The sequence below is a fragment of the Equus asinus genome, chromosome 9 (assembly GCF_041296235.1).
Source record: "Equus asinus isolate D_3611 breed Donkey chromosome 9, EquAss-T2T_v2, whole genome shotgun sequence".
NCBI classification, from domain to species: domain Eukaryota; kingdom Metazoa; phylum Chordata; class Mammalia; order Perissodactyla; family Equidae; genus Equus; species Equus asinus.
Genome location: NC_091798.1, coordinates 20,850,716 through 20,874,884, shown reverse-complemented (window position 1 = coordinate 20,874,884; position 24,169 = coordinate 20,850,716). Strand labels below are relative to the sequence as shown.

Genomic DNA, 24,169 nt, shown 5'->3' with positions numbered 1-24,169 from the left:
ACAGCATTAGAACTCTGTTTCCTGTACCTCTGAAATGGGTATCAACCTGAAGAGCAGTGTAATAACTGACAGTAAGCTGCAACCTGTGCTTTTGGTGATAGGGAAACAAAAATCCAATCAGAATGAAAACTGTTAAAACCTAGCATATAACAATAATGCCTAAAACATTTTCCATATTTATAAATCTCAGTCTCCATTTTCTGAACTCCCCAAGGCCAGTGTAGTTTCATTCAAGCTTGTCAAGTATCTGGACACTATCTTTAAAACTCTTGCTATTCAAAAACAATATATCAGCATGAGTAGATTCAGAGTCCCTGCTGCATACAGTCAGAAGCAATGGGCACACCCTTGCAGGAGGACGATTTCACAAAGAGGGTATCAAGGTTTAACTAAAGAGCTGTGACCACTCCTCCCTGGGTTATGGTTTAGCCTGGTTGTCTGTGGTCATGGATCCCACCCACTGAGCCACACATCCTCTGAGATGAGATGACCCTGTTTTCAGATACAGCTATTGAAAGCAGATGTCATGTATAAATGATTCTCTACCTCCAAGAGCTCGGAAATATCATTCTTTGGCTGCAGACTTATAAATCTTGAGTGATATTACGTAGATAATAGAATCAGAGATTCCTAGCTCTCTGAAACATAAAATGTTTTCCTTTTCCAAACTTTATCATGAAAATTTTCAAACATACAGATAAATTTAAAGAATAGCACAATGAACACTTATATACCCACCATGAAATTCAACAAGCATTAATATAGTGCCTACTGCTTTCTCTACATTTATTGTTTTAATATCTAAAAATTTCACTGAAGAAACTACAAAAGAAGCTTACTCAGATCCTCTGAAGGACCTCCCCATCCCACTCCGTCATCCCTGCTGCTGTTTGCGGATCTCCACAGGAGGAGAGTTTAAGCACTTTGTTTCGCTTTGAACTAGCATGACATTGAGCTCAAAGGCCTTGTTCTATCCAATTTCTTGGTCACTGCCTTGATATTTTAAGCTTTCCCTGTCCCAGCCTTCTATGTCTAGTCTTCACAGTTGCCTTTCATTTGCCTTATTCAGATGGATGAACTTTGCCATTACCAAATTCTTCGTAATGATCTTGCCTGTGCCCCAGGATTCCACACAGCAAAAATCACCCCCTAGTAAAATGGGACTGGTGTGAACCTCAGCCTTGAAGATGCACCTTGCATAGAAGACCCAGGCCTGCTGCTCTTTAGGGACTTATTTTATCAATCAAGAACAAAGTCTGTATCTATAGATCTAATGAAAGCTGTTTCCATTTAATTTTTCTTTATCCTCTTTTTCTTTTCTTTTCCTGTGTGCTCTCAGGTGATCCCTAAAGATCTTTATTCCCATTTTGCCAGTACCTAAGGAGCAGGACAGAATGGTGATGAAGAACAGTATCTTTGCTTTCGAACTGTTAAGTTTTCCTAAGCAGTAGCTGTATAACTTTGTGCACAAGTTCCTTAGTTTCTTCATGAAAGATGGAAAAAACAATAGTGCCCACTTCGTAGGGCTAAAGTCTTTATTAAATGAGATAATATAAGCAAAATTCTGGATCAGTGACGAGTAAATGCTAAGTCCTTTAATGAGTTCTAGCTACTGATATTAATACTATCACTATCTTGAGTGTTGTTTCACTGCAGCCACTATTGAACAGACACAAGATAGATTTCTTACTAGACTGTCAGCAATAGAGAGAGATGGGATGGGGGTGGGTAAGTAGGAGGAAAGGCTAAGTAGAGCTGAATCAACCCTAGCAATGGTAATTTTAATTGAATTCCTTTTGCTTATTTATTGCAAATGAACCTCCTGGAGTTGAGAAGGGAATATGTGATCTACATTAAATTTCCAGCCATGAAAAAAAAAGTTCCACTATTTATCAGTAAAAACTGGAATGAGACATTTATAAGTTTCCTGAAAAATCTTATCAATTTCAAATTCAGAATTAACAAGACAACTGATAGAACAATCACAATTAATGAGCCTTTTCTACCAGAAGTGCTAATGTTACGCATGTCAGACGTGTTCATGAACCTGCATGTTTTGTCAACAGCTCTTGCTGGAAGTGGGGACGGGAGAGCGAGGATTTCTTCCTGTCATGAGTTTGAGTTACAGCAATGGTGTCCAGTTGGTCTTAATGATAAGTATGAACAGTCATTAATTGTTTTTGTCTGATTATTGGCTTAATGATATAAAGAAGCCATATTTATCATTTACATTGGTCTTCTCTTTTCCCTCTCAATTCCAAAATCATTTGATTGTTGATTTTTCCATCCATTCGACTTTGTATGTGTGCATTCAGAACTCACTGACAACCTTTACTGAGTTTATTTACCGTGTAGTTGTTTTGTCAGTACTGAGTATACAAAAGAAAATACAACTTGATCTCTGCTCTAAAGGTGGATGTTCCAAGGAAACAGGAAGAGCTCAGGGTAATTTCTGCACAATTGCTGTGAAGATGAAATGATTTGCTGGACAAAATGCATCCAGCACTGGGCCTGGTGCTTAGCCAGAACTTGTCACCTGCCAGTCCTCTCCCTCCTCATTCACCATTGAGTGGGTGACAATTTCTATGCCTCCTTCTGCCTTCTTCAGGATTCTGACCTCGCTGTGTGCTTAGCTCTTAAAGTGAACTGCAACCTCTTTTCATCCCTCATCTCTCCCACTGCCCACATGGTCACCCTCTCATCAAGGTCTTTGTGATGCCATATGTTTTGTATTTGATTCCAAGTAATAAGTTTAGCACAATGTATCTGCTGACACAATTCTTTCCATTAGTGCTTTCAAAATTCACCACTTTGGTGGAATCTTTGCAGACACTGCCAGTCAACTTATTTTCTCTCTCTGCTATTTCTCTATTTCCTAAGGCATGTATGTGAGCAGTGCCTGTATCCAATTCATCTCTTTACTTCCAGTGGCTGACACAGAATACAAACATGCTGTCTCTGCCCATCCCCCTCTCTCCCCTGATAGCCAAATGCCATTTTCTCTAAAAATATGATCATCAAACAAAGAAGCTGGCTTATAAGAATCTAAGACAATGTGCCAGTCAGATACATTGAATGTCATCAAAGTGAGGTATAACAGATAAGAAAAATGTGGGAATGAGAAGCATCCCAGTGTAGTGGTTAAGAGCTGTGGCTCTGAACTCAGATCTGAGTTCAAATCCTACCTTCCCTGCTTACTTTCTGGTGATCTTAGGTAAGTTGCATCAGCCTCAGTTTCTTCATTTGAAACTAAGATCATAACAGTTTCTAAATTATGAAGTTGTTGTAAGGATTAACTATAATGATGCGTGGACAGCACTTAGCTCAACGTATGACTCCCAACAAGTGTTCAATAAATAAATAATAGTACTATTATTATCACTATTATTATGATAAGGTAAGTACATATTTATATAAAACAGAGTAGATCAGAGGCAATCGAACATTTCAGAATTTAGAGTTTCTTCTTGATAATGCAGAGGAATCCTTTACATTGTAATGTTTTCAGAGTAAAATAGTTATCTTTTTTTCAGGAAACCATCTATTGCTTCTAATACAAAATAAACTTTAAAAGAAGAAACCGTCTTATTTTACAATTCATCCTCACCCCAAGAGCAGAACATCACAATTCTTTTCTGACTCAAAAGTACATTTAATAGTGTAAATTCATTATTAATAAACACGAGATAACGACTTTATTTATTTGCAAGTCTGATTGCTCCTTGGAGGGTGAGAGGGCACAGAAAGCCTTCCTGTCGTCAGAGGACCAGACCCAGTTCACGTAGCTTAGGAGCAATTTATGAAACAGAGCATCTGCCTCGTTCAAACAAGTATTTGGCATTCACAATTTTTTTTTTCCATTGTAAGGAAAGCTTCCATTTTAGCTATTTTGACATTGTTGATCCATACTCCTTAAAAAAAGCAGCTTTAGGATCAGCAGCTGACATTAGAAGATAATTTAGAAAAACTTAGTCTTAGCTGGGGCTAAGTCTCTTTGCAAACATTCTCCCCTAAGCTCTCAGATGTCTACTGGATAGGAGGTTTAACTGCTTATCACAGAATTGAAGGAGGAGTAAGGAAATCACCGCAATATTCCTTTCTAATAAAAAGCAAAAACAATTTTGTCCAGGAAAAGTTCAATTTTGAAATGGATGCTACAGACCTGAGGCCATAAAGGACCGTCCCATCTGGATGCAGGCGGATCATGCGGTTCTTGACGGTCACTCCATGCACAAATGACTTCTTATCGTTCAGGAAGTAGGTATCTGGCACCCAGAGCTGGTCTGCCACTCTATTGTCCAGAGTCAAGTTTAGAGGTATTACATTATAGGACAGCCTCTTATCTCTCCAGGCTTGCTGAAAGTACATTGTCAAGGTATAATCCTGTGAATGTTAGAAGAAAATGGTTATTTTGTACTGAAACAGATTTGGGAGCTAGGCAAATGCCTCATATTCATAAAAAGAAGAAAATACATACAGCCACACACTATAAACATACACCATTCACATACAGGCAAATATTAATTTACTAAACCCATTTTTACCGAGTACCTACCATGTTTCAGGCACAATTTATTTGTAGGCGCTGTACATACGGAAGTGAGGAGAACATATCTTTGTGAATTAATATATATTATTCAGGAAGAAAGACGGTAAGGAATCATTACTTAATAATTAGTTCATCTTTCCCAAAGTGAGGTACACAGGATTGTTTTCAGGTGGGAATAAATCTATTGTAAAAAGTGGTTAATTTGTTGCAATAGTAATTTTAAGAGATTGTCAGTGAGAATCCTAACTGGTCAAACCAAGGTGAGTTTCCCAGGAGAGGTGACGTTTACAGTGAGACTTATGTAGGTTCCCAGCTATCTAAATAATCTTAGCTCAGCCAGTACTTCACAAGAATTTTAATCCCAGGATTATGCACCAGCAGGCCAGGCTCTGAGCTTTTGAGAAACAGTGGGCTGCTAAAAAGTGAGCACTGGCCTTGGAGCTCCAGCGCCAGCATTTTTCAACTGTCTCTAGGATTAAATTTGTACAACTTCTTTTCATTTCAGTTCCATTAACTATAAAAAGAGCTTTTAATACACGCCTAACCTAACCAAAGATTATTATGCCAATTAAATGTATAACTCAAATGCAATTTGTGAACTACAAAAAGCTATATATTATGATTAAAGCATTTACATATATATTGTGACATGTTTTATCCATTGGAGGCCTATGGGTACAATGTAATTGCTCTCCCACCCTCATTTGAATGACTAAATGATGGACCAAACATTCATTTGAAAAATATAATTACCTTTCTACTTAAAAATCAGTTTACAATGCCCTACTTGAGGGTTTTTAAAAAAACTAAAATCATGTGGTAATCATCTCTGCAACTTGAGAGCTAGCACAGTCCTAGGGCACAAACAGTGAATGAATGAATGAATCAATAAACATCCAATAAGGTATGCCTATTGCATTTCTGCACATATTTGCATACTTTTGTGCGTAAGATACACACTTCAGTCTCTGAAATGCTTGAGTTTTTCCAGCCCTTGTTGAGATTTATACATCATAATTTGGTTATGTAATTTTAAAATACAACTTGTAAGATATTATCTGCTAAAAAAAGTTGAGCAGTTTTCATAGGAAAAGTATAATCTCTCACCAAAAAAAATTTAAATATTTTCCCTGGTTTCACAAATATACAAATTTTGACCTCATTCAGAAGTCAGTGTAGGGCAAGCTTCTGAATGAGAAGTGTAGAATCCAATTTCTAGTCTAACAAAAAATATATTAACCTCCTCAAGGTATATCAAATAATTGTAGGTGAAATTTACTTTAGCGGATCACTCTAGTCAGTACTCTGGACTGTTTTGCAACGCTCTGATTTAGTAAAGAATTAGTCTTAGGATCTCTAGAATAGCATCTTGATTTATAATAAAAGCAACCTTGAAGACTTATGAATTATGTAACCAGAAAACAGAAAAAGGACCAGATACATTTTCTGAATGTGTCTATGTTACAAATAGCCTAAAAAGTAGGACATACGTAAAACAGTCAATTTATATTGTGCTTGAGAGAACACATTTTGTGATTTCCAGTTCTTGGAGATGAAATGGAAAATTTGATTATTATCTCCATTAGAAGATAAAGCTCCTTAAGCTTCTTGGATAATAAGCCCTCTTAAGATTTAGGGGAGATAATACTGTTTGGAAGGTGCTGGAGTTTATCAGTCAGCTGAGATGTGTTTGGACACAGGAAATTGTATTCTCTTCTGGGCTAAATAAATGGTAATATTGTGAGATCCTGTGTCATGTGCTAAGTCCTTTTATTTGTCAGCAAGGAATGCCTACTAAGAAATTCTCCTAAATAGACCCTGTTGATTCCGCTGTCGCATCAATTTTCATTTCATTTATTTGTAAATGACACATCATGACACTTTCAAGAATGGAAGAAATTCTTGAATCTAAATAAATGTTCTTGGACTTAAAAGAAAAAGTGGATCTGTGTTCCACCCTCTCTCCAAGGCCTCCATCCACCCAAGATAAATCCTTTGAACTTTCATATAGAAAGTATATCCATCATATTAAACAATCCCACCTTTGGGAAGCTGTCTCATAATTGGTTTATTCAAACTGAAAAAAAAAACCCAAACCAATAATCCACTTCTGGGGGCTCCACAATCCATGGCATCACCATCCCAGAAGGACTTAGATAATCACAACTAAAACCAATTGACTCTCAGTGCTGAATAAGATGGGGTAAGCCCACTATAGGCTCTCTCTCCCACTGATTACAACCGAACATCCTGGAAAGACTTAAAAAAAAAAAAAAAACTAGGGGCTGGCCTTGTGGCGTAGTGGTTAAGTTTGCATGCTCCACTTTGGCAGCCCAAGGTTCGCTGGTTTGGATCCTGGGTGCGGACCTATACACTGCTTATCAAGCCAATCTGTGGCAGGCATCCCACATATAAAATAGAGGAAGATGGGCAGAGATGTTAGCTCAGGGATAATCTTCCTAAAAAAAAAACCCCAAAACAGCTATGTAAGGACTGTGACAAGTAAAAAATAGGCAGATTGGGGAAGGGATCAAAACCTGAAGAAAGACCATTCCACTGGTAAGTTTATTGTTTGTTTTACGTTTTTTCCTCTCTCTTTTATCTCCTTAACACACACACACAGCCAAAAGCATAAATAAATAAAGAGGTAGACCATGTTCCTGGCTTTGAAAAGTGAGGCTTATTAAGATATCAATTCCCCCCAAATTGATCTATAGATAAAATTCAATCCCAATCAATAGCTAAGCAGGAATTTTTGTAGATATGCACAAGCTAATTCTAAAATTTATGTGAAAGCAAAGGAACATGAATAGACAAAATAATTTCGAAAGAGAAGAGCAAAGTTGCAGGACTCACACTACCTGATTTCAAGCTAACCTAAGATAGTGTGGTAGTATGATATTGATGGAAACATAGATCAATGAAATAGAAAAACCTAAAAACAAACCCATACAAATATGCACAAAGATTTCTTACAAATGTACAAAGGCAATACATTGGAGAAAGCATAATCTTTTTAACAAATCATCTGGATCACCTGGAACGTCTATACATAAATAAGTAAATAAATAAATATCTCGTCTAGACTTAAATGTAAAATGTCAAACTACAAAACTTTGCGAAGAAAACTTAGGAGAAATTCTCTGTGACCCTGGGTTAGGCAAAGACTTCCTAGGTGCAAACAAAAAAGCACAAGCAATAAAAAAAATTGATAAATTTGACCTTAACAAAATTTAAAACTTTTGCTCCAGGAAAGACACTATTAAGACAGTGAAAAGACAAACCATAGACTGGGAGAAAACATCTGCAAATCATGTATCTGACAAAGGACAGGTCTTAAGAATATATAAGTGTATAAAGAATTCTCAAAAGTCAACAAACAACCGCATAAAAAATAGGCAAAAGATGTGAACAGACACTTAACCCATGAAGATATATAAATGGCAAATAAACACATAAAATGATGCACATCATTAGCCATTATGGAAAATCAAATTAAAAACTAAAATGAGATCATACTATACACTCATTAGAAAAGATAAAATAGAAACATTAAAAAACAACTGAAAATTCCAAGTGCTGGTGAGGAAGCAGAACAACTGAAACTCTTATACACTGCAGGCAGGAAGGCAAATTATTAGCCACTAGGAAAACAGTTTGACAGTTTCTTATAAAGCTTATATCCATTTGACATATGACCTAGGAGTCCTGTTCCTGTGCACAAACATTTACAGTAGCTCTATACTAATTGGCAAGACTGGAAGCGATCTGGATGAACGGTCTTCAGCAGAGGAAGAGATAAACTGTGGTGCATCCATGAAATAGAATGCTACTGAGCAACAAGAAAGAATAAACTATCGATACATTAAACATCACCAATGGTTTTCAAATACAGAAAGTTAAGTAAAAGAGGCCAGATTCAAAAGGATACACATTATTTGATTCTATTTATATGACATTCTGTACAAGGTAAAACTATAGTGACAAAGACCAGATTAGTGGTTCTCTGGGATCCGAGATGGGGGAGAGGTTGGCTGCAGAGAGTAGCTTGAGGGAATGATTTTGGGCTACAGAACTGATCTGCATCTTAATTGCAGTGGTGGTTTCAGGACTTTAGGCATTTGTCAAACTCATAGAACTCTTCACCAAAATGAGCGCATTTTTCTGTATGTAAATTAAAAAAATAAAATTTAAAACTGCTTTTAAATAAAACATGGTCTCTAGGGTCAGATACACGCAGGTTCACATCCTGGTACTTTGATTGTCCCTCTTCTCGTGACCTTGGGTGAATCCTCTCAAGTCTCTGCTCCTGTTTCCAACGCAAAAGATCAATTAAAGCTAATTAACTTAGGAAGTGGGGAAACAAGAACTGCTTTGACATCTGGCAGAAAAAAGCAGAGTGATGATACAAAATAAGTCTCCTCTGTGCATACAGGGGGGCATATGGCCCCACCAGGATGGGCTGACAAGACTATCACTCAATGGTTATAGGCTCACAATTCCCTATTTGTACTATGAGGCAATTGGACTAGACAGTGTCCAAGGCCACCTCTAGGAATAACATAACCCCATTCTAAGAAATGCTTTGCTGGCTTTATGTTCAAATGTCTCTTGTCATTTTGAAATCTTCTAAATGTCTGAAATACTTTCTTATATTTGATTTTTGCTGTCTTTGTAATTTCTTTTCTAATACCAAGATTCAAACTTTTCCTGTTTAGTTGGCTTAGTGTTCCAGAAAATAGTATGAAATAATTTGTGTGTATATGTGTGTCTTACATTTTTTATCTTTAGTATTCTGGGAATTGCTCATTCATATTCTTTGAACATTTTTCTGCTAGAGTGTTTACTCCTGCTACTGAAAATTTGGAGAGATATATACAAAGAAAGAGAGAGAGATGGCTGTCTATTCATATAGAGAGACATATATCTATATATCTGAAAGTTTCTTTTTTTGATATTTTCTTTTCGATTTCTTTTTATATTTATTTTAACTTTATAGTTTGAAACAAAAAATAGTACAGGGAGTTTTCATATACTTTTTACACAGCTTCCTCTAAGATTAACATTTTGCATAACCACAGAACAGTATCAAACCAGGATATTAACATTAATATAATACTATTAACTAAACTACAGACTGTATTACAATATCACCCATTTATTCACTAATGTCCTTTTACTGTTCCAGAATGCAATCCAAGATCCCATCTTGTAGTTAGTTCTTACAGTCCTTAGCCTCCATCAATCTGGGACAGTTCCTCAACCTTTCCTTGTCTTTGATCATGTTAATGCTTTCGAAGAGTATTGGTCAGTTATTTTGTTGAATGTCTCTCAATTTGGGTTTGTCTAATGTGTGCTCATGATTAGATAGAGTTTATACAGTTTTGGCCAGAATATCACCAAAGAAACAGTGTATCCATCATATGAGGGGTAAATGATGTTAATATGTTTTATTACTGGAGATATTAATTTTGAACAGTTGGCTAAGATGATACCTTCTAGCCTTCTCCACTGTAAAATTATTATTTTCCTCTATAATCAATAAATATCTTGGGGTAGATACTTTAGAACTATGGAAAGCAATAATGTTATTTGGCTGATTTCTATAATTACTATGCTTTTGATTTTTACATACTTTCAAAATTTCTAGTTCTCTCCATTCACCTCAATCTGAATCAATGTATTCAGCCAGCTGACAGTGCTTAACTACTAATGAGACAAACCAAAAGATGTAAATACCAACATAAGCCATTTAAGGTGTTCTGTCATTAAATAATGAGAAATATCTTCTTAAGGATCGTGCTGTCTACCTACTCCTTTCGCAGACTAGTGGCATTGTTCTGATCACAGTTCGTTCCTGCTTCCAGTTATAGACTTTCACTCTGGATTGTGGTACGACATCTTACTCTGCTCTCGAGCCTGCAGGTTGCATCTGAGTGGCCTATATTCCCACCAAGACTTGAATCACTACTCAGCTACAAAGCTTCAGCATCCTCCCTACCTTCATTTATCTCTATGGTTTTCCACATGCTTTTTTCTTCTCTGGACATGTCACCATTTCTAATCTATAGAGCTTTCCCTTTCTTCTTTCAAAGTATGGCTATGTATGTGGAAAAAATTATAAAAGTAATTATGTCACTTTCCCTATCTTTATGTCTTTCTCCCTATTTCTCCATTTGGGGAGAAGACCACGGGGTAGGGGGTTGGTTTCACATGTGTTTGGTCTGTCATCTGAAGACATAAAGACATCTAACAGTTTCTTTCTTAATGATCAGGGTAAGGTTTATTTTCATTAATGATAGTGTGTGGGTTTAATTTGCTTTACCTATCTGAACGACAGAAGCTTTGAAAATTATTGCTACTGTGCTAAAGTCTTGAGCTTTGGTGATTAATCTTTTTCTTGAGGTATTCTAGATAAATAGTTTGGTCTCCAATATTAGATGTTTCAGAGAAATATCTCTCTCTGCTCAGCCTTTTATAATTTTGAAAGAAAATAAAATTTTTAGCTTCATCTTGATTACCCCTTGCTGAAATAACAACTGAGTCTAATATACTATCATTTATTATGTTCCTTTAATTTACACTAGATCAAAATGGAGGTTTTGAGTTGAGAATCTGAATTTCTGGCTTTTATGAGACAGGGCTAATGTTTCTAAGGCAGTAAAATCTGTGATTTAGGAACTGTGAGTGCAAGTTCAATTTAATTTAAATATAATTCAAGTTTCATGTGAATAAAATTCCATCATAGTTTGTTCAACATAGGACATTTATAGCTTTTACTATCATTCTGGGCATAGTCTTTCAATCGGGGGCATGTTTAGAAAAGCCTTTCATTGTTTTTGTTTGGCATTTCCACTTTTCAAAAATGTGACACAAGAGACTTGAATTCCAAAGGTTAGGATGCCAAATTATTTCCCATATTAAAAACTTCTGTTTTTGGCCCCTCATGGGAGAAAAGACATTACATCTGACATAGAAATTATTACCTAAATAAAAACCATTTCAATACTTAGTAAGTTCATACTAAGTACTTTCTCACCATCATAAGCTGTCACCTCCTCTAGAACAAAGATTGTTCTTTATTCCTGTGTGTGTAGCCAATATTGTGCACAATTTCTGGTAAATGGTGGAAACTACCATTGCCTGCCGAATGGCACAAATTTCCTATGAACACTTGGGAATATGCCCAGAGGTCTACAAACTGTGCATACCCTTTGGTCTGATATTTACAATCCTAGGGATATTTGTAGAAAATAATTAAGCAGTACATTTTGAAAGCTTTATCTCCAAATATTACAAGTCTATTACTTCTGTCTCCCACACTTACAATTAGTTTAAGACACCAATATTTGTGAATGATTGTAACACCACTGTTGCTGTCTCCTTACTTCTAACCCTTGCCATCACATGGCATGAGACATGTAAAGCAGATCACACATCTCCTTTGGTTAATATCATCCAAAGGGTTTTCATTGCACTTAGAATAAAACACAAACTTATTACCGGGGCCTTTAAAGTCCTACATGATCTGGACTCTGCATACCTTTTTGATCTCAGCTCCTATTACCTCTTCTCTTCCCTCACTTCAACTCATTAAGCCCATCCACACTAGCCTTTTTTCTGTTTTACAAATATTCCAAATTCCTTCAGCCTTATAGACTTTGCCTTAACAATTAGCTAATTGGAAAATCTATGTGCCCAAGTGTGGTTCGCTCTTCCTTGAGACTCAGAGCTCAACTCAAAGGTCAAATCCTTACCTGACCATCTTTCTCCCAACCCCAGTGGGCCCTATCACATCTCCCATTTTTATTACATTTATAGCACTGACCTTTTTGTTTTTTCAACTAATCATATTCATTTACTAGTTTACATTTTTATTTTTCATCTCTCCCAACTATAAGGTAAGTTTATGAAAATCTGAAGCATTCTCAAACTTGTTCATCACTGTATCCTCAATCCTAAAAGACAGCTTAGCACACAGTAGCAATAAAAAGCTATCTAGTGAAAGATGTGAAAGAATGAATGAAAGACAATGCACAGACATTTATCTTCCCAAAATACTTACTGCTGTATTAATGATAAAATAAAGAATTAGTGAAGACTAACAACATGAAATTGAGTAAATAACGCAGAGTACAAAAATATAATGGAATATATGCAAGAATTAAAATAACATTGTAAAAACATTTATTGACGTGAATAGATGTTCTCAATATGCTATTAACATATTATATTATTATCTTTTTTTAAAAATACTGAAAAACAATATGCACAATATGATCTCATTTTGGAAATATATAGATATATATGGGGAAAATGTGTCTAAAAGAAAATATAAATATTGACAGTGATATTTCTGTGTGGCGAGATAACAAATGATTTCCAAATCTTTTGGGTTAATCTACATATTTTTCGTTTAGTAAGTATTAATTACTTCTGCAACAAAACTATATAAATAAACAATTCCTTGTTGACTTAAATTGTAAAAATAGAATCTAACATTACAAATATGTCTTTATTCTCTGCATATTTTAGAGCTCAGCATGAAGGAAAAGGAACTATGCTCAGAGTCAAAAAAAAAAAAATGAGAAACCCTCAGCCTTTCAGCTTGTTATTAACAAAGCACATACCTCCTTTGTTTTGAGCAAGGGGTTTTATCTAGAATCACATAAGAAATAAGAGCTTTAAGTGGTCAACCACTTTTCCTTTCCCAGGGAAGTTTCACATTTAAGCTGTCATTGAGAAGTGAAAATCCATCCCTATTTTCCCCCCTAGACCCCAGAAAGGAGATCCCAGAATCTTTTTCTGGCACTAACCTCAGTCTTCTTCACTTTCTCTGGTAGGAAATTTCATTCTATTTCTAACATAAAGCCTTCATATCTCTTTCTTGTTTAATACTTAGAGGAGATGAACACATGGACACACACACACACACAAACACACACCCTTGTTCACTCTCTCTCTCTCTATGTATATATATAGCACCCTCTATATTACAATAGAAGACCAAGTCAATGAATTCCTCTACAAAAGCTTTCAAAGAGACTCCATTGTTTCTGAAATCCAAAGTCCTTACAAGGGCTCTTCAGTCTATTCTACTCACTTCACATCCCTGCATCTGTTTCCTCATCCAAAGTGAATGAAGTGAGATAAAATAGATGATCCCCATTTAAGAGTCTCAGATGTTTTAGGATTGTATGTCACGCCACTTATCTTCAATTAATCAGCTTGCCGAGCTTTTTGTTTGAACTAAACTTTTCTACCTCTCCAACACATTTTTATTCCATTTCACTTGTTCTTTTTCCCATGTCCCTTCTGCTCTGCCTCTCCAATTCTTGCCCATCCTCCAAGCATTCATGAAGACCTCTCCCACTTTTCCCTCTGCCACAGTACATGTTCATCCCCTGAGTCTTTCAATGCAGTGGTCTGTAGCATCCTAAGCTTGGTTGAATTGAACTGTTACCTCTTGTGATTATAGAGGAGGAGGGTAATCTACATAACTGAAGTGTACTGTGTTCTCTTAAGTCAGAAACCATGCCATCACATCTTTACAAAGTGATCCACGCATCTTGCCTTTAACGTAATTGATCCCTTATGAATATTTATTCATGGGCACTCTAAAGCTTGTTCTCACTTCTTCACTTTTCTTTCATGGGTTTCAAATTTGATTCTTTAAACCCCTTTACTAATTATTATTCCTGAATCCCCAGAGGAAATTTTTCTCACCTACCGGCATTTGAGTGAGTTTTCTTTCTATTCCTTTCCCCCCTGTTTCAGACACCCTCAGAGCCACTGGCATTCTTTCAGTTTTTCACAGCTTCTCTAATTCTACTAGGAAAGTCCCCAGGGCTGGGATGAGGATTTCTGAAGGACATCTATCCAAAGCAAAAAGAACTCACAAGTAGAAATATTCCCACAAAGCCCTTTCCATATTCCTAGCTCTTTAAAATGCTCTCTGTCTTCCACATCTGAGCCCACAAATTGCTAATCCAATTAAAGGTCATGGTAATATTTCCACATTCTCAACCTCCTAAACCAGAATGCAATGGAGTAAAAAATCAGCTCCCCCTTAATAGAAGCCATCACAACAGATGTTCAGTTGCAGGATTTTGGAAGAAGCACATGGTAGCAGCCCTGACTAATTGCTAGAGACACATTCGGGACATGAGAGCTGCAGCTAAGATCACCCATAAGGGAAATCCAAGTTCAGAAGTGACTTATTATTTTCTTGTACGTGAAACTAAAATGCGCACAGTTCAGGCCATGAGCTTTTCCACTGTTTTGCTTAGTTCATTTTGCATCTTATTACAGATTTACCTTCTCAGTGTTAATGAGACCAATTCTAAGGATGGTTAAAAAAAATCAAGCCAACATAAACAGTTATCTCTGTCTCTTATATTAATACATAACATCCTCAGTAGGGTACCCAGTTCACCCTGAGATAATCATTAAAAATACACTTTGTATGTATGATTTGTTCCCTATCATTTTGTGCTTTATTACTCTATACGTTTATCTCAAATTGCTTTAGAGCATGTTTTCCATCTAATTAGTCTGTCCCTTATTTTAATCCCTAACATTGGTCCTAGGCTAACACTTTTTTTATATGCATTACCTCATTAATCCTCACAACAGCCCTATAAGTTATCCATTGGATTTGCCATTTTCTGGCTACTGTGAGATCTCGGGCCTGCTACCTAGCTTCCCTGAGATGTCACGCTCTGTAAAACAGAGGAAATAATAGTCCCTACCAGTAAATAAGTCCACCCTAGGAAAGTGATTAGTAGAATGCCCAGCTCACTCAGATTAAGTGGTCTACAAACGTTTGCTGTTACTATTATCATTATTTCCATTTTCCAGGTAACATATCTGATACATAGAGAGGTGAATGACTTTTCCAATATCACTCAGTCAATAATTTTCTAAGTCCTAATTTGGCCCGGGGGCTCTCTGACCATGGAGCCCCTGTTCTTGGCATTGTATTGAGCTGCCTCTGGAACACTCATGTCACTGCCAGTTTTTACTTTGACTTATCATTTCCCAATATTGCTTCTATTCTCCCCCAGCCCCCTCCAAAAAGTGAGGGGGGGAATATATTTCTATCTGTCTATCTATCTATCTACACAGCCATATACACAACAAAAAACTAGAACAACTTTGGGCATACACAAAATAAGTTATTTTGGGGGGGGGGGGAGGTGAATCTCAATCCCTGAGAATTCTCTGGGATTTGAATAATTAAGTTGTGCATACATGCACATGTTCTTGAATACACATACCCGATTTTACACAAAAGGTAATTGCATCAATTCACTTTCATCCTTCAGAATGATTAAAACATCTCTGATTTTGGCAGAGTGTATACCTTACTACTGAGAAGCCCAAAGCAACCAGAGGGACTGTAGAGTACTATTTGTGGTAATGCACAGATTCAGGAGGAATACAATTGGAAAAATATTTCCAAAAGGCTAAAACATGCTCAACTTACATTCATACCATTTCAGAATTTTTTTCAGTACAATGTTGGCAATAATTACTTAACTCTCAGATTGAACCACAAGAAATTAACTTTTTTTGTGAGTTAAAAATTGTTTGAATTTTGGCAGTTTTATACGGTTCAACTTACATATATGGTAGCTAGTATAAGAATAAGGTTATTAAGTTTGCTTGACTATAATTAATAATTTTAGATTCAAATAATTAGTAACATATACCCACAAACAGTAATTTTGAAAAATAAAAAACTTGTTATTTTTATAATTGCTTTTTTTTTTTTTTTTTTTTTTGCTGAGGAAGAATAGCTCCTGGCTAATATCTGTTGTCAATCTTCCTTTTATTTTGCTTGAGGAAGATTAGCCCTGAGCTACCATCTGTGCCAAACTTCCTCAATTTATATGTGGGTCACTGCCACAGCAATAGCCAACAAGTGATGTAAGTCTGTGCTCAGGATCCAAACCTGTGAGCCCGGGCCACCTAAGCGGAATGCGCCAAACTTATCCACTGATGCCATGGGGCCAGCCCCTATAACTGCATTTTTTAAATGGTTCTAAAATTTGTGTTCAGAGTAAGAGGGAAACTCAGGTTATGTTCTAACATTTAGGGATTTGCCAAATTCTCTGTTAAACTTTCTGCCTTGATAAAACCACAATATCACATCTATGTAGTTTGTGTTCCCTTTGAATGCAACCATCATAAGGAGAAACTCAGTTGATTTTTCTAAATAATATCATGATGGTCATTTATATAATCAATTTATTACAAAACATCAGAAGTTAGGCACTACGTCATGATTCAAGCTGGGAAAAAGTATGGATAAAGGGAGATAAGTTTCATGAATATAAACATTTTTTTCAAAAATAAACAAAACAAACTTCTTTCCTCCCAAGAGCCCAGGAATAAAAGTTAAAGATTTCATTTGTTTCATGTGTAAAACATCAAGTTGTGAATAATTTTGATTGAAGGAAAAAAACCACAACTGAATTGGAGTTTGATCTCACTTAAAAATCAAACTTAATTTAGCTGCTTAATTTGCTCAGTTCTTAGGAAAAACAGCATCACATACCTCTCTCTTGCTTCCCTTCTCCATTTGGTATTAATAATTTTTTTTTTTTTTTTAGGAAGATTAGCCCTGAGCTAACTGCTGCCAATCCTCCTCTTTTTGCTGAGGAAGACTGGCCCTGAGCTAACATCCATGCCCATCTTCCTCTACTTTATACGTGGGATGCCTACCACAGTATGGCTTGCCGAGCAGTGCCATGTCTGCACCCGGGATCCAAATCAGTGAACCCAGGGCCACTGAAGCGGAACGTGTGCACTTAATTGCTGCGCCACCAGGCCGGCCCCAATGAATTTTTTTAAATTCATAGAAAAATAATATTTGAATATTGTCAGTCACTGTTAGACCCTATAGTTACTCCAGTCATGTTGGAATTGCCAAGTGGTACCTATGTTTGTTGACTTTATGAGATGTAGAGTCAAGTAAAATTTACTGCATATCAATTATGGACTGGGATATGTGTTAAGGGCTGGTAGATCATGGTCCAACACAGACTGAGCCCCTTCTGTCACAGAACATCAGTCTAGTAGTAGAGAAGGACTATAAACAGTAAACAAATATCACTTTCTGAGGTGTTCAAATACATGAAAAAATACAAAGAATGCTGTGAAAAAGACCAAGGAATGGGGAAAGGAAGTCACTACATTAGGAAGGGTAGAGAAGGAAGGCATCTCTGAAGAGGTGATATTTGAACAGAGAGCTGAATGAGTAGAAAAATCCCAACCATGCAAAGGGATGAAGAAAGAGAGTCCCAACCACAGGAAACAGCCAGTGCCATGGCCCTGGGGCAGGAATGGCTTGGAGAGGAGATCAGTTTCAAGCAACTTACTTCATTTGCAGAGCACCTGTTCCGCCTTTTCAGAGCTTAGTGAAGACCTAAAGACTTGCATATAGCTTTTGGGAGGTAGTCCTTCCAAAGGTCATTAGGAGTTTTTTCAATCTCCGTTCTTATTTGGAGATAAAGTCAATTTAGCCATGACTCTCATCTGGTGAGGATGCTTTGCTCTGCTTCCCTCCGGATTTTACTAATTAAGAAACTCTAAATGGGTTTTCTTCCTTGCCCACATTTCCCATTCTTTCCTTGGTCCTGGTTTTGCAGTACAGGACTATTATTATGAACTTTTTATTTTGCTACTTTTTAATATAAGAAAATATCATAACTTAGCTTTTTAAATACTTAGAATCTATTATTTTTAGAAAAACACAACTGTCTGAATGCAAGAGGTGGCACTGTAATATATTAATTCTTTTTTTATCAGTCTGGAAGAAACATAGTCTCAGAAGAATATGTGTCCATATGTTCTGTTATTCCTGTTTTGCTTTTTTGCCCTATCTTAGAAGCATTTAGTGATTCTTGGAAAAAGCTCCATTTTCAGGAAAACTTATTACTAAAAGAAAATTACAATACTGTACAGTAGATACTACACAGAGTCTTTAATACATTTTTGTATCTTTCTCTACCTTCAGTCCAAATTAACTGTCAATGTTCAAATCTGTTAATAACTACATGATATAAACAATTATACATCCAAAAATTCTTTCCTATAGGAGTTAATTTTATATCCCTAGGCACCCTATTATAAAAGCAATCTCCTTAGGATTCTTCGAATTTTAATATCTCTGAGATCTGGGTGCTGCTGACTAAAAGTTGGCTGGTGAAACTCTTGTTGATTTCTGTTACACATTCAGAGAAGGCAGAGTGTCAAGGCACCAGCTGGGGAGGGTCAGAGGGTGCAATGGAAAGAACGCTGAATTAGAAAGCAGGAGCCGTGATTGAGGACTGCCTCCATTACTTACTACCTCATGGTCTCAAAGAAGTAGCTTAACCTCTCTAAGTTTCAGTTTTTGCTTCTGTGAAATGGGATTACCAATACCTGAGAAACGTGCACCTTGTGACTTTGCTCCAAGACACACATCATATGTGACATGTGAAAGCCCTCTTTAGTGGCTATACGTGGGAAGGCGGTATAGCCTAGTGTTCAAGCACATGGTCTCCAGATTGCAAGAGCTGGCTTGAAATTCCAGCTCCACCACTAACTACTGGTTAATCCTGGGCAATTATTTAACATCCCAAAGCTTGAGTTTCTTCAGTTGTAAAATAATAATAACTAAGTCACCGGCTGCTGGCAGGAATAAATGGAATAATATAAATTCAAACTCTGGTGATCATAGCACTCAATAAGTAGGCTGTGTATACCATTAAAGCATTAATTTATGAGTGGTGATTTTATTTATTGTCCATGGAAAAGTTAAAGAAAAACCCAAGAGTAAAAATGATTGCCTGTGCTAACTTCACTTACAAAGATAAAAATTTAATGTTATTCCCCAGTTCACGACTGAATGAATGAAAACTGTCATACATAATCAGAATGATACAACACTATATTGGAGATCTTCCAACCAGGAAAATCTCAGGACCTGATGGCTTCACTGGTGAACTCTACCAAACCCCTAAAGAAGAATTAACACCAGTCCTCCTCGAAATCTTCCAAAAAATTAGAGAGGAAGGAAGTCATCCCACAAGGTTAGCATTGCTTTAATGCCAAAGTCAGACAAAGACATTACCAGAAAAGAAATCTGCAGACCAATATCTCTGATGAATATTGATTCAAAATCCCCTACAAAATACTAGCAAACAGAATTCAACAACTTATTAAAAGAACTGTACACCATGACCAAGTAAGATTTTTTCCTGGAATGCAAAAATGATTCAACATATAAAAATCAATCAATGAAATACAATACATTAACAAAATGAGAGAAAAACCTACATGGTCATTTTAATTGATTCAGAAAAAAAATTCTATAAAATTCAACACTCTTTCATGATAAAAACACTCAACAAACTAGGAATAGAAGGAAACGACCTCAAAAATAATAAAGGCCATATATAAAAGGTGCACAGCTAACATATTCAATGGTGAAAGACTGAAAGTTTCTCCTCTAACATCAAGAACAAGACAAGAATGTCCAATTTCACCATTCTTATTTAACATAGTACTGGAAGTCCTAGCCAGGACAATTAGGCAAGAAAAGGAAAGAAAAGGCATCAAAACCGAAAAAGAAGAAGTAAAATTTTCTCTGTTCACAAACAACATAATGTTATATGTAGAAAACCCTAAAGATTCCACACACACAAAAACTTAGAAAAAACGAATTCAGCAAAGTTGCAGGACACAAAATCAACAATAAAAAATAATTTGCATTTCTATACACTAACAATGGACAATCCAAAAAGGAAATTAAGAGAACAATTTCATTTATAATAGCTTCAAAAAGAATAAAATATTCTGGAATAAACACAACCAAGGAGACGAAAGAATTATACTATTAAAATTACAAAACAATGCTGAAAGAAATTAAAGAAGCCACAAATAATTTGGAAGACAGCCTATGTTCATGGTTTGGAAGGCTTAATATTATTGTGACCTACAGTGTTAATGTAATCCCTATTAAAATCCGAACAGTGCTTTTTGCAGAAATGGGAAACTCTATCCTAAAATTCATAAGGAATCTTAACAGATATTGAATAGCCAAAACAATCTTGAAAAAGTAGTACAAAGCAGATAGTTTCACATCTCCTAATTTCAAAATTTATTGCAAAGCTACAGTAATCCAAATAGTGTGGTATTCTCATATAGACAGACATATTGACCAATGGAATAGAATAGAAAGTCCAGAAATACACTTTTGAGTATATAGAAAACTTTCTTCAACAAGAGTGCCAAGACCCCTCAACAGAAAAGGGATAGCAGTCTCTTCAACACATGATATTGGAAAAAGCGGATACCCACATGCAAAAGAATGAAATTGGACTCTTACCTTACACGATATATAAAAATTAACTCAGAATGGATTAAACATCTAAAGGTAGAATCTAAAACTGTAAAACTCATAGAAGAAAACATTGGGGAAAAGCTTCATGACATGGATTTGCCAATGATTTCTTAGATATGACACCGAATGTACTAGCCACAAAAGCAAAGATAAACAAACGGGAATACAGCAAACAAAATCTTTTGTGCACCAAAGCACACAATCAACAGTGAAAAGGCAACCTATGGAATGGGAGAAAAAATAATTGCAAATCATTTCTGATAAGGTTTTAATATCCAGAATATATAAAGAACTCCTACAACTCAACAATAAAAAAAAAATCCTGACTAAAAAGTGGGCAAAGGACTTGAACAGACATTTCTCCAAAGATAACAAACAAATGGCCATTACATTACATTAGAGAATGTAAATCAAAACCACAATGAGATATCACCTCACATCCATTAGAACGTCTACTATAAAAAAAAAATAGGAAAGAAAAGGAAGAAAGAAAATAACAAGTGTTGATGAGTATGTAGAGAAATTAGAACTCTTGTGCACTGTTGGTGGGAATGTAAAATGACAGCTGCTTTCGAAAACAGTATGGTAGTTCTTCAAAACATTAAAAATAGAATCATTATATGATCTAGCAATCCCACTTCTGGGTTTATGTCCAAAAGCATTGAAAGCAGGATGTGGAAGAGATATTTACACACACATGTTCATAGCAGCACTATTCACAATAGCCAAGGGGTGAAAGTGATCCAAGTGTTCATTAACAGACTAATGGTTAAACAAAATATGGCCTATACAGTGGATTACATTTCAGCCTTAAAAAGGAAGGAAATTCTTGCAAATCAAAACTACACTAAGATATCACCTTACACCCATTAGATTGGCAAAAACATCCAAAACCAAGAGCGACAAATGTTGGAGAGGTTGTGGAGAAAAAGGAACCCTCATACACTGTTGGTGGGAATGCAAACTGGTACAGCCACTATGGAAAACAGTATGGAGATTTCTCAAAAAGTTAAAAATAGAAATACCCTATGACCCAGCCATCCCATTACTGGGTATCTATCCTAAGAACCTGAAATCAGAAATCCCAAGAGTCCCTTGCACCCCTATGTTCATCGCAGCATTATTTACAATAGCCAAGACGTGGAACCAACCTACATGCCCAGAAACTGATGATTGGATAAAGAAGATATGGTATATATACACAATGGAATACTACTCAGCCATAAGAAAAGAGAAAATTGGCCCATTCGCAGCAACGTGGATGGACCTCGAGGGTATTATGTTAAGCGAAATAAGCCAGTCAGAGAAAGACGAACTCTATATGACTCCACTCATAGGTGGAAGTTAACATATTGACAAGAAGATCTGATCGGTGGTTACCAGGGAAAAGGGGGGGTGGGGGGAGGGCACAAAGGGGGAAGTGGTGTACCCACAACATGACTAACAAAAATGTACAACTGAAATCTCACAAGGTTGTAATCTATCATAACATTAATAAAAAAAAAAAGTAATAAAAACCAAAAAAAAAAAAAGGAAGGAAATTCTGCCACATGCTACAACATGGATGATCCTTGAGGACATTATGCTAAATGAAATAAGCCAGTCACAAAGAGGCAGATACTGTATGATTCTGCTCATATAACGTATCTAAAGTAGTCAAATTCATAGAGACAGAAAGTAGAATGATGTTTTCTCAGGACTGGGAAGAGAAGGAAGGGGGAGTTGTTTAATAGGTATAGAGTTTCAGTTTGGGAAGATGAAAAGAGGTCTGCAGTTTGGTGGCAAAACTATATGAATATACTTACTACTGAATTGTACACTTAAAAAAAGTATATTAGGCACACTTATTAGCTAAGGTTTTGTGTGTGAAAAATGAACAATCATTTTGCGAAACAATTATCACTTGTTTTATAATTTTGGATTTCTATATAGTTATTTAGTAAACCTTCTCATTTCTTTTACATGAGACATAAAAATCTAAGAAAAGCTGGAACTATTCTTTCTCTCTCCTTTTCCACTAATGCACTGAGTAAAAACACAATAATGGCACAAAGTCTCTGTTGCTAGAGGATCAGAGAGATTGGTTCACTCAGGTCAATCAGGAAAAAAATTAACTTGGAAATATATATATACATATGTATTCACAATCTCCAAGAAAAATTGCATTTATGGCTCACTGACATGATGCCATTATTTTTAAAACCTCACCTTGAATAGCAGAAGTTACATACATATCACCATTCTATTTTCAAACTAAACAATTGATTGAGTGATCATTGATGTAAATTGCTACTTTTACCAGATGTGGTACATCCGATGGTGGTCTCGAAAGTGATCTTTGAAATTTGTGCCACTAAGCTGTAAGAATTCATTTTCTCCCTACAGCACACTGGTCAGCAGTGCACGTTATTATTAAGTACATCAAAATGAAATTATTTGCAAGATACTTCTTGTGTTTTTCGATCCCCTGTGGAGTTTCCCACAATGGTTCATTAATCTGCTGGTTGCAAATGAATAACTTTGCAAGAGATACTGGGGAGAAGGGAATAGACAAATATCCCACATAGATTTCCATGAGCATTTGTCATGGTTGATTACAATGCATGCTACATCATATCATGTGTCCTTCTTTCAAATAAATTTGTCTTACCTTATTTATACATATTTGCAATAGGTAGAACATATCTTCTCTTACTTGACTAATTTATTTTTTCCCTCAATTCTAGGAAATGATTTTATAGGAAAAGTGAAAAGGAGGAGGAAACTGACAGAGAGACAGGAAGAGCTATGTAGATCCTTTTCAATATTTCAGATGCTTATTTTTGTTCTGCTCAGCATGGGATAGGCTCATTCTCTCTGAAGCAGCAGCCTCTGAAGAGATCTGACAGTATTAAAAAGAAAGGACATTTTAAAATAAGTACATATCACTGCTTTCATACTTTTGACAAGCTTGTAGAAGCTGAAAGCAGACCCAGACTGGAGCAAAGAGAATATGCTTAGTCAATGCTTCCAAGAGAATACCTGATGTGCTAAGATGAAACAGAAATGCATATGATTGCTTTTGGAGGCAAAGCCAATTTTTAAAAAAATTTTGAGATGAAAGTGGCATTGGGCACAGAGCTTTATCACTGCCTCTAGCAGATATTCTTCATATCCACAGAAGGCACCAACGGGCCAGGATTTCTGGAGTTGAAGTGGCATCCTCTTTCTTTGTATGACCACCCTCC

At 36.1% G+C, this 24,169-nt stretch overlaps 1 protein-coding gene across 3 annotated transcripts in view; it reads right to left on the bottom strand.

Annotated features, from left to right (window-relative positions):
• GABRB2 (gamma-aminobutyric acid type A receptor subunit beta2) overlaps positions 1-24,169 on the bottom strand; it is a 249,935-nt gene that overhangs the window by 161,840 nt on the left and 63,926 nt on the right. For all 3 annotated transcript variants that reach the window (XM_014842749.3, XM_044777706.2, XM_070517117.1), the window contains exon 5: positions 4,163-4,383. In XM_014842749.3, the coding sequence (XP_014698235.1) occupies positions 4,163-4,383 (221 nt within the window). The remainder of the gene's footprint in view (positions 1-4,162; positions 4,384-24,169) is intronic.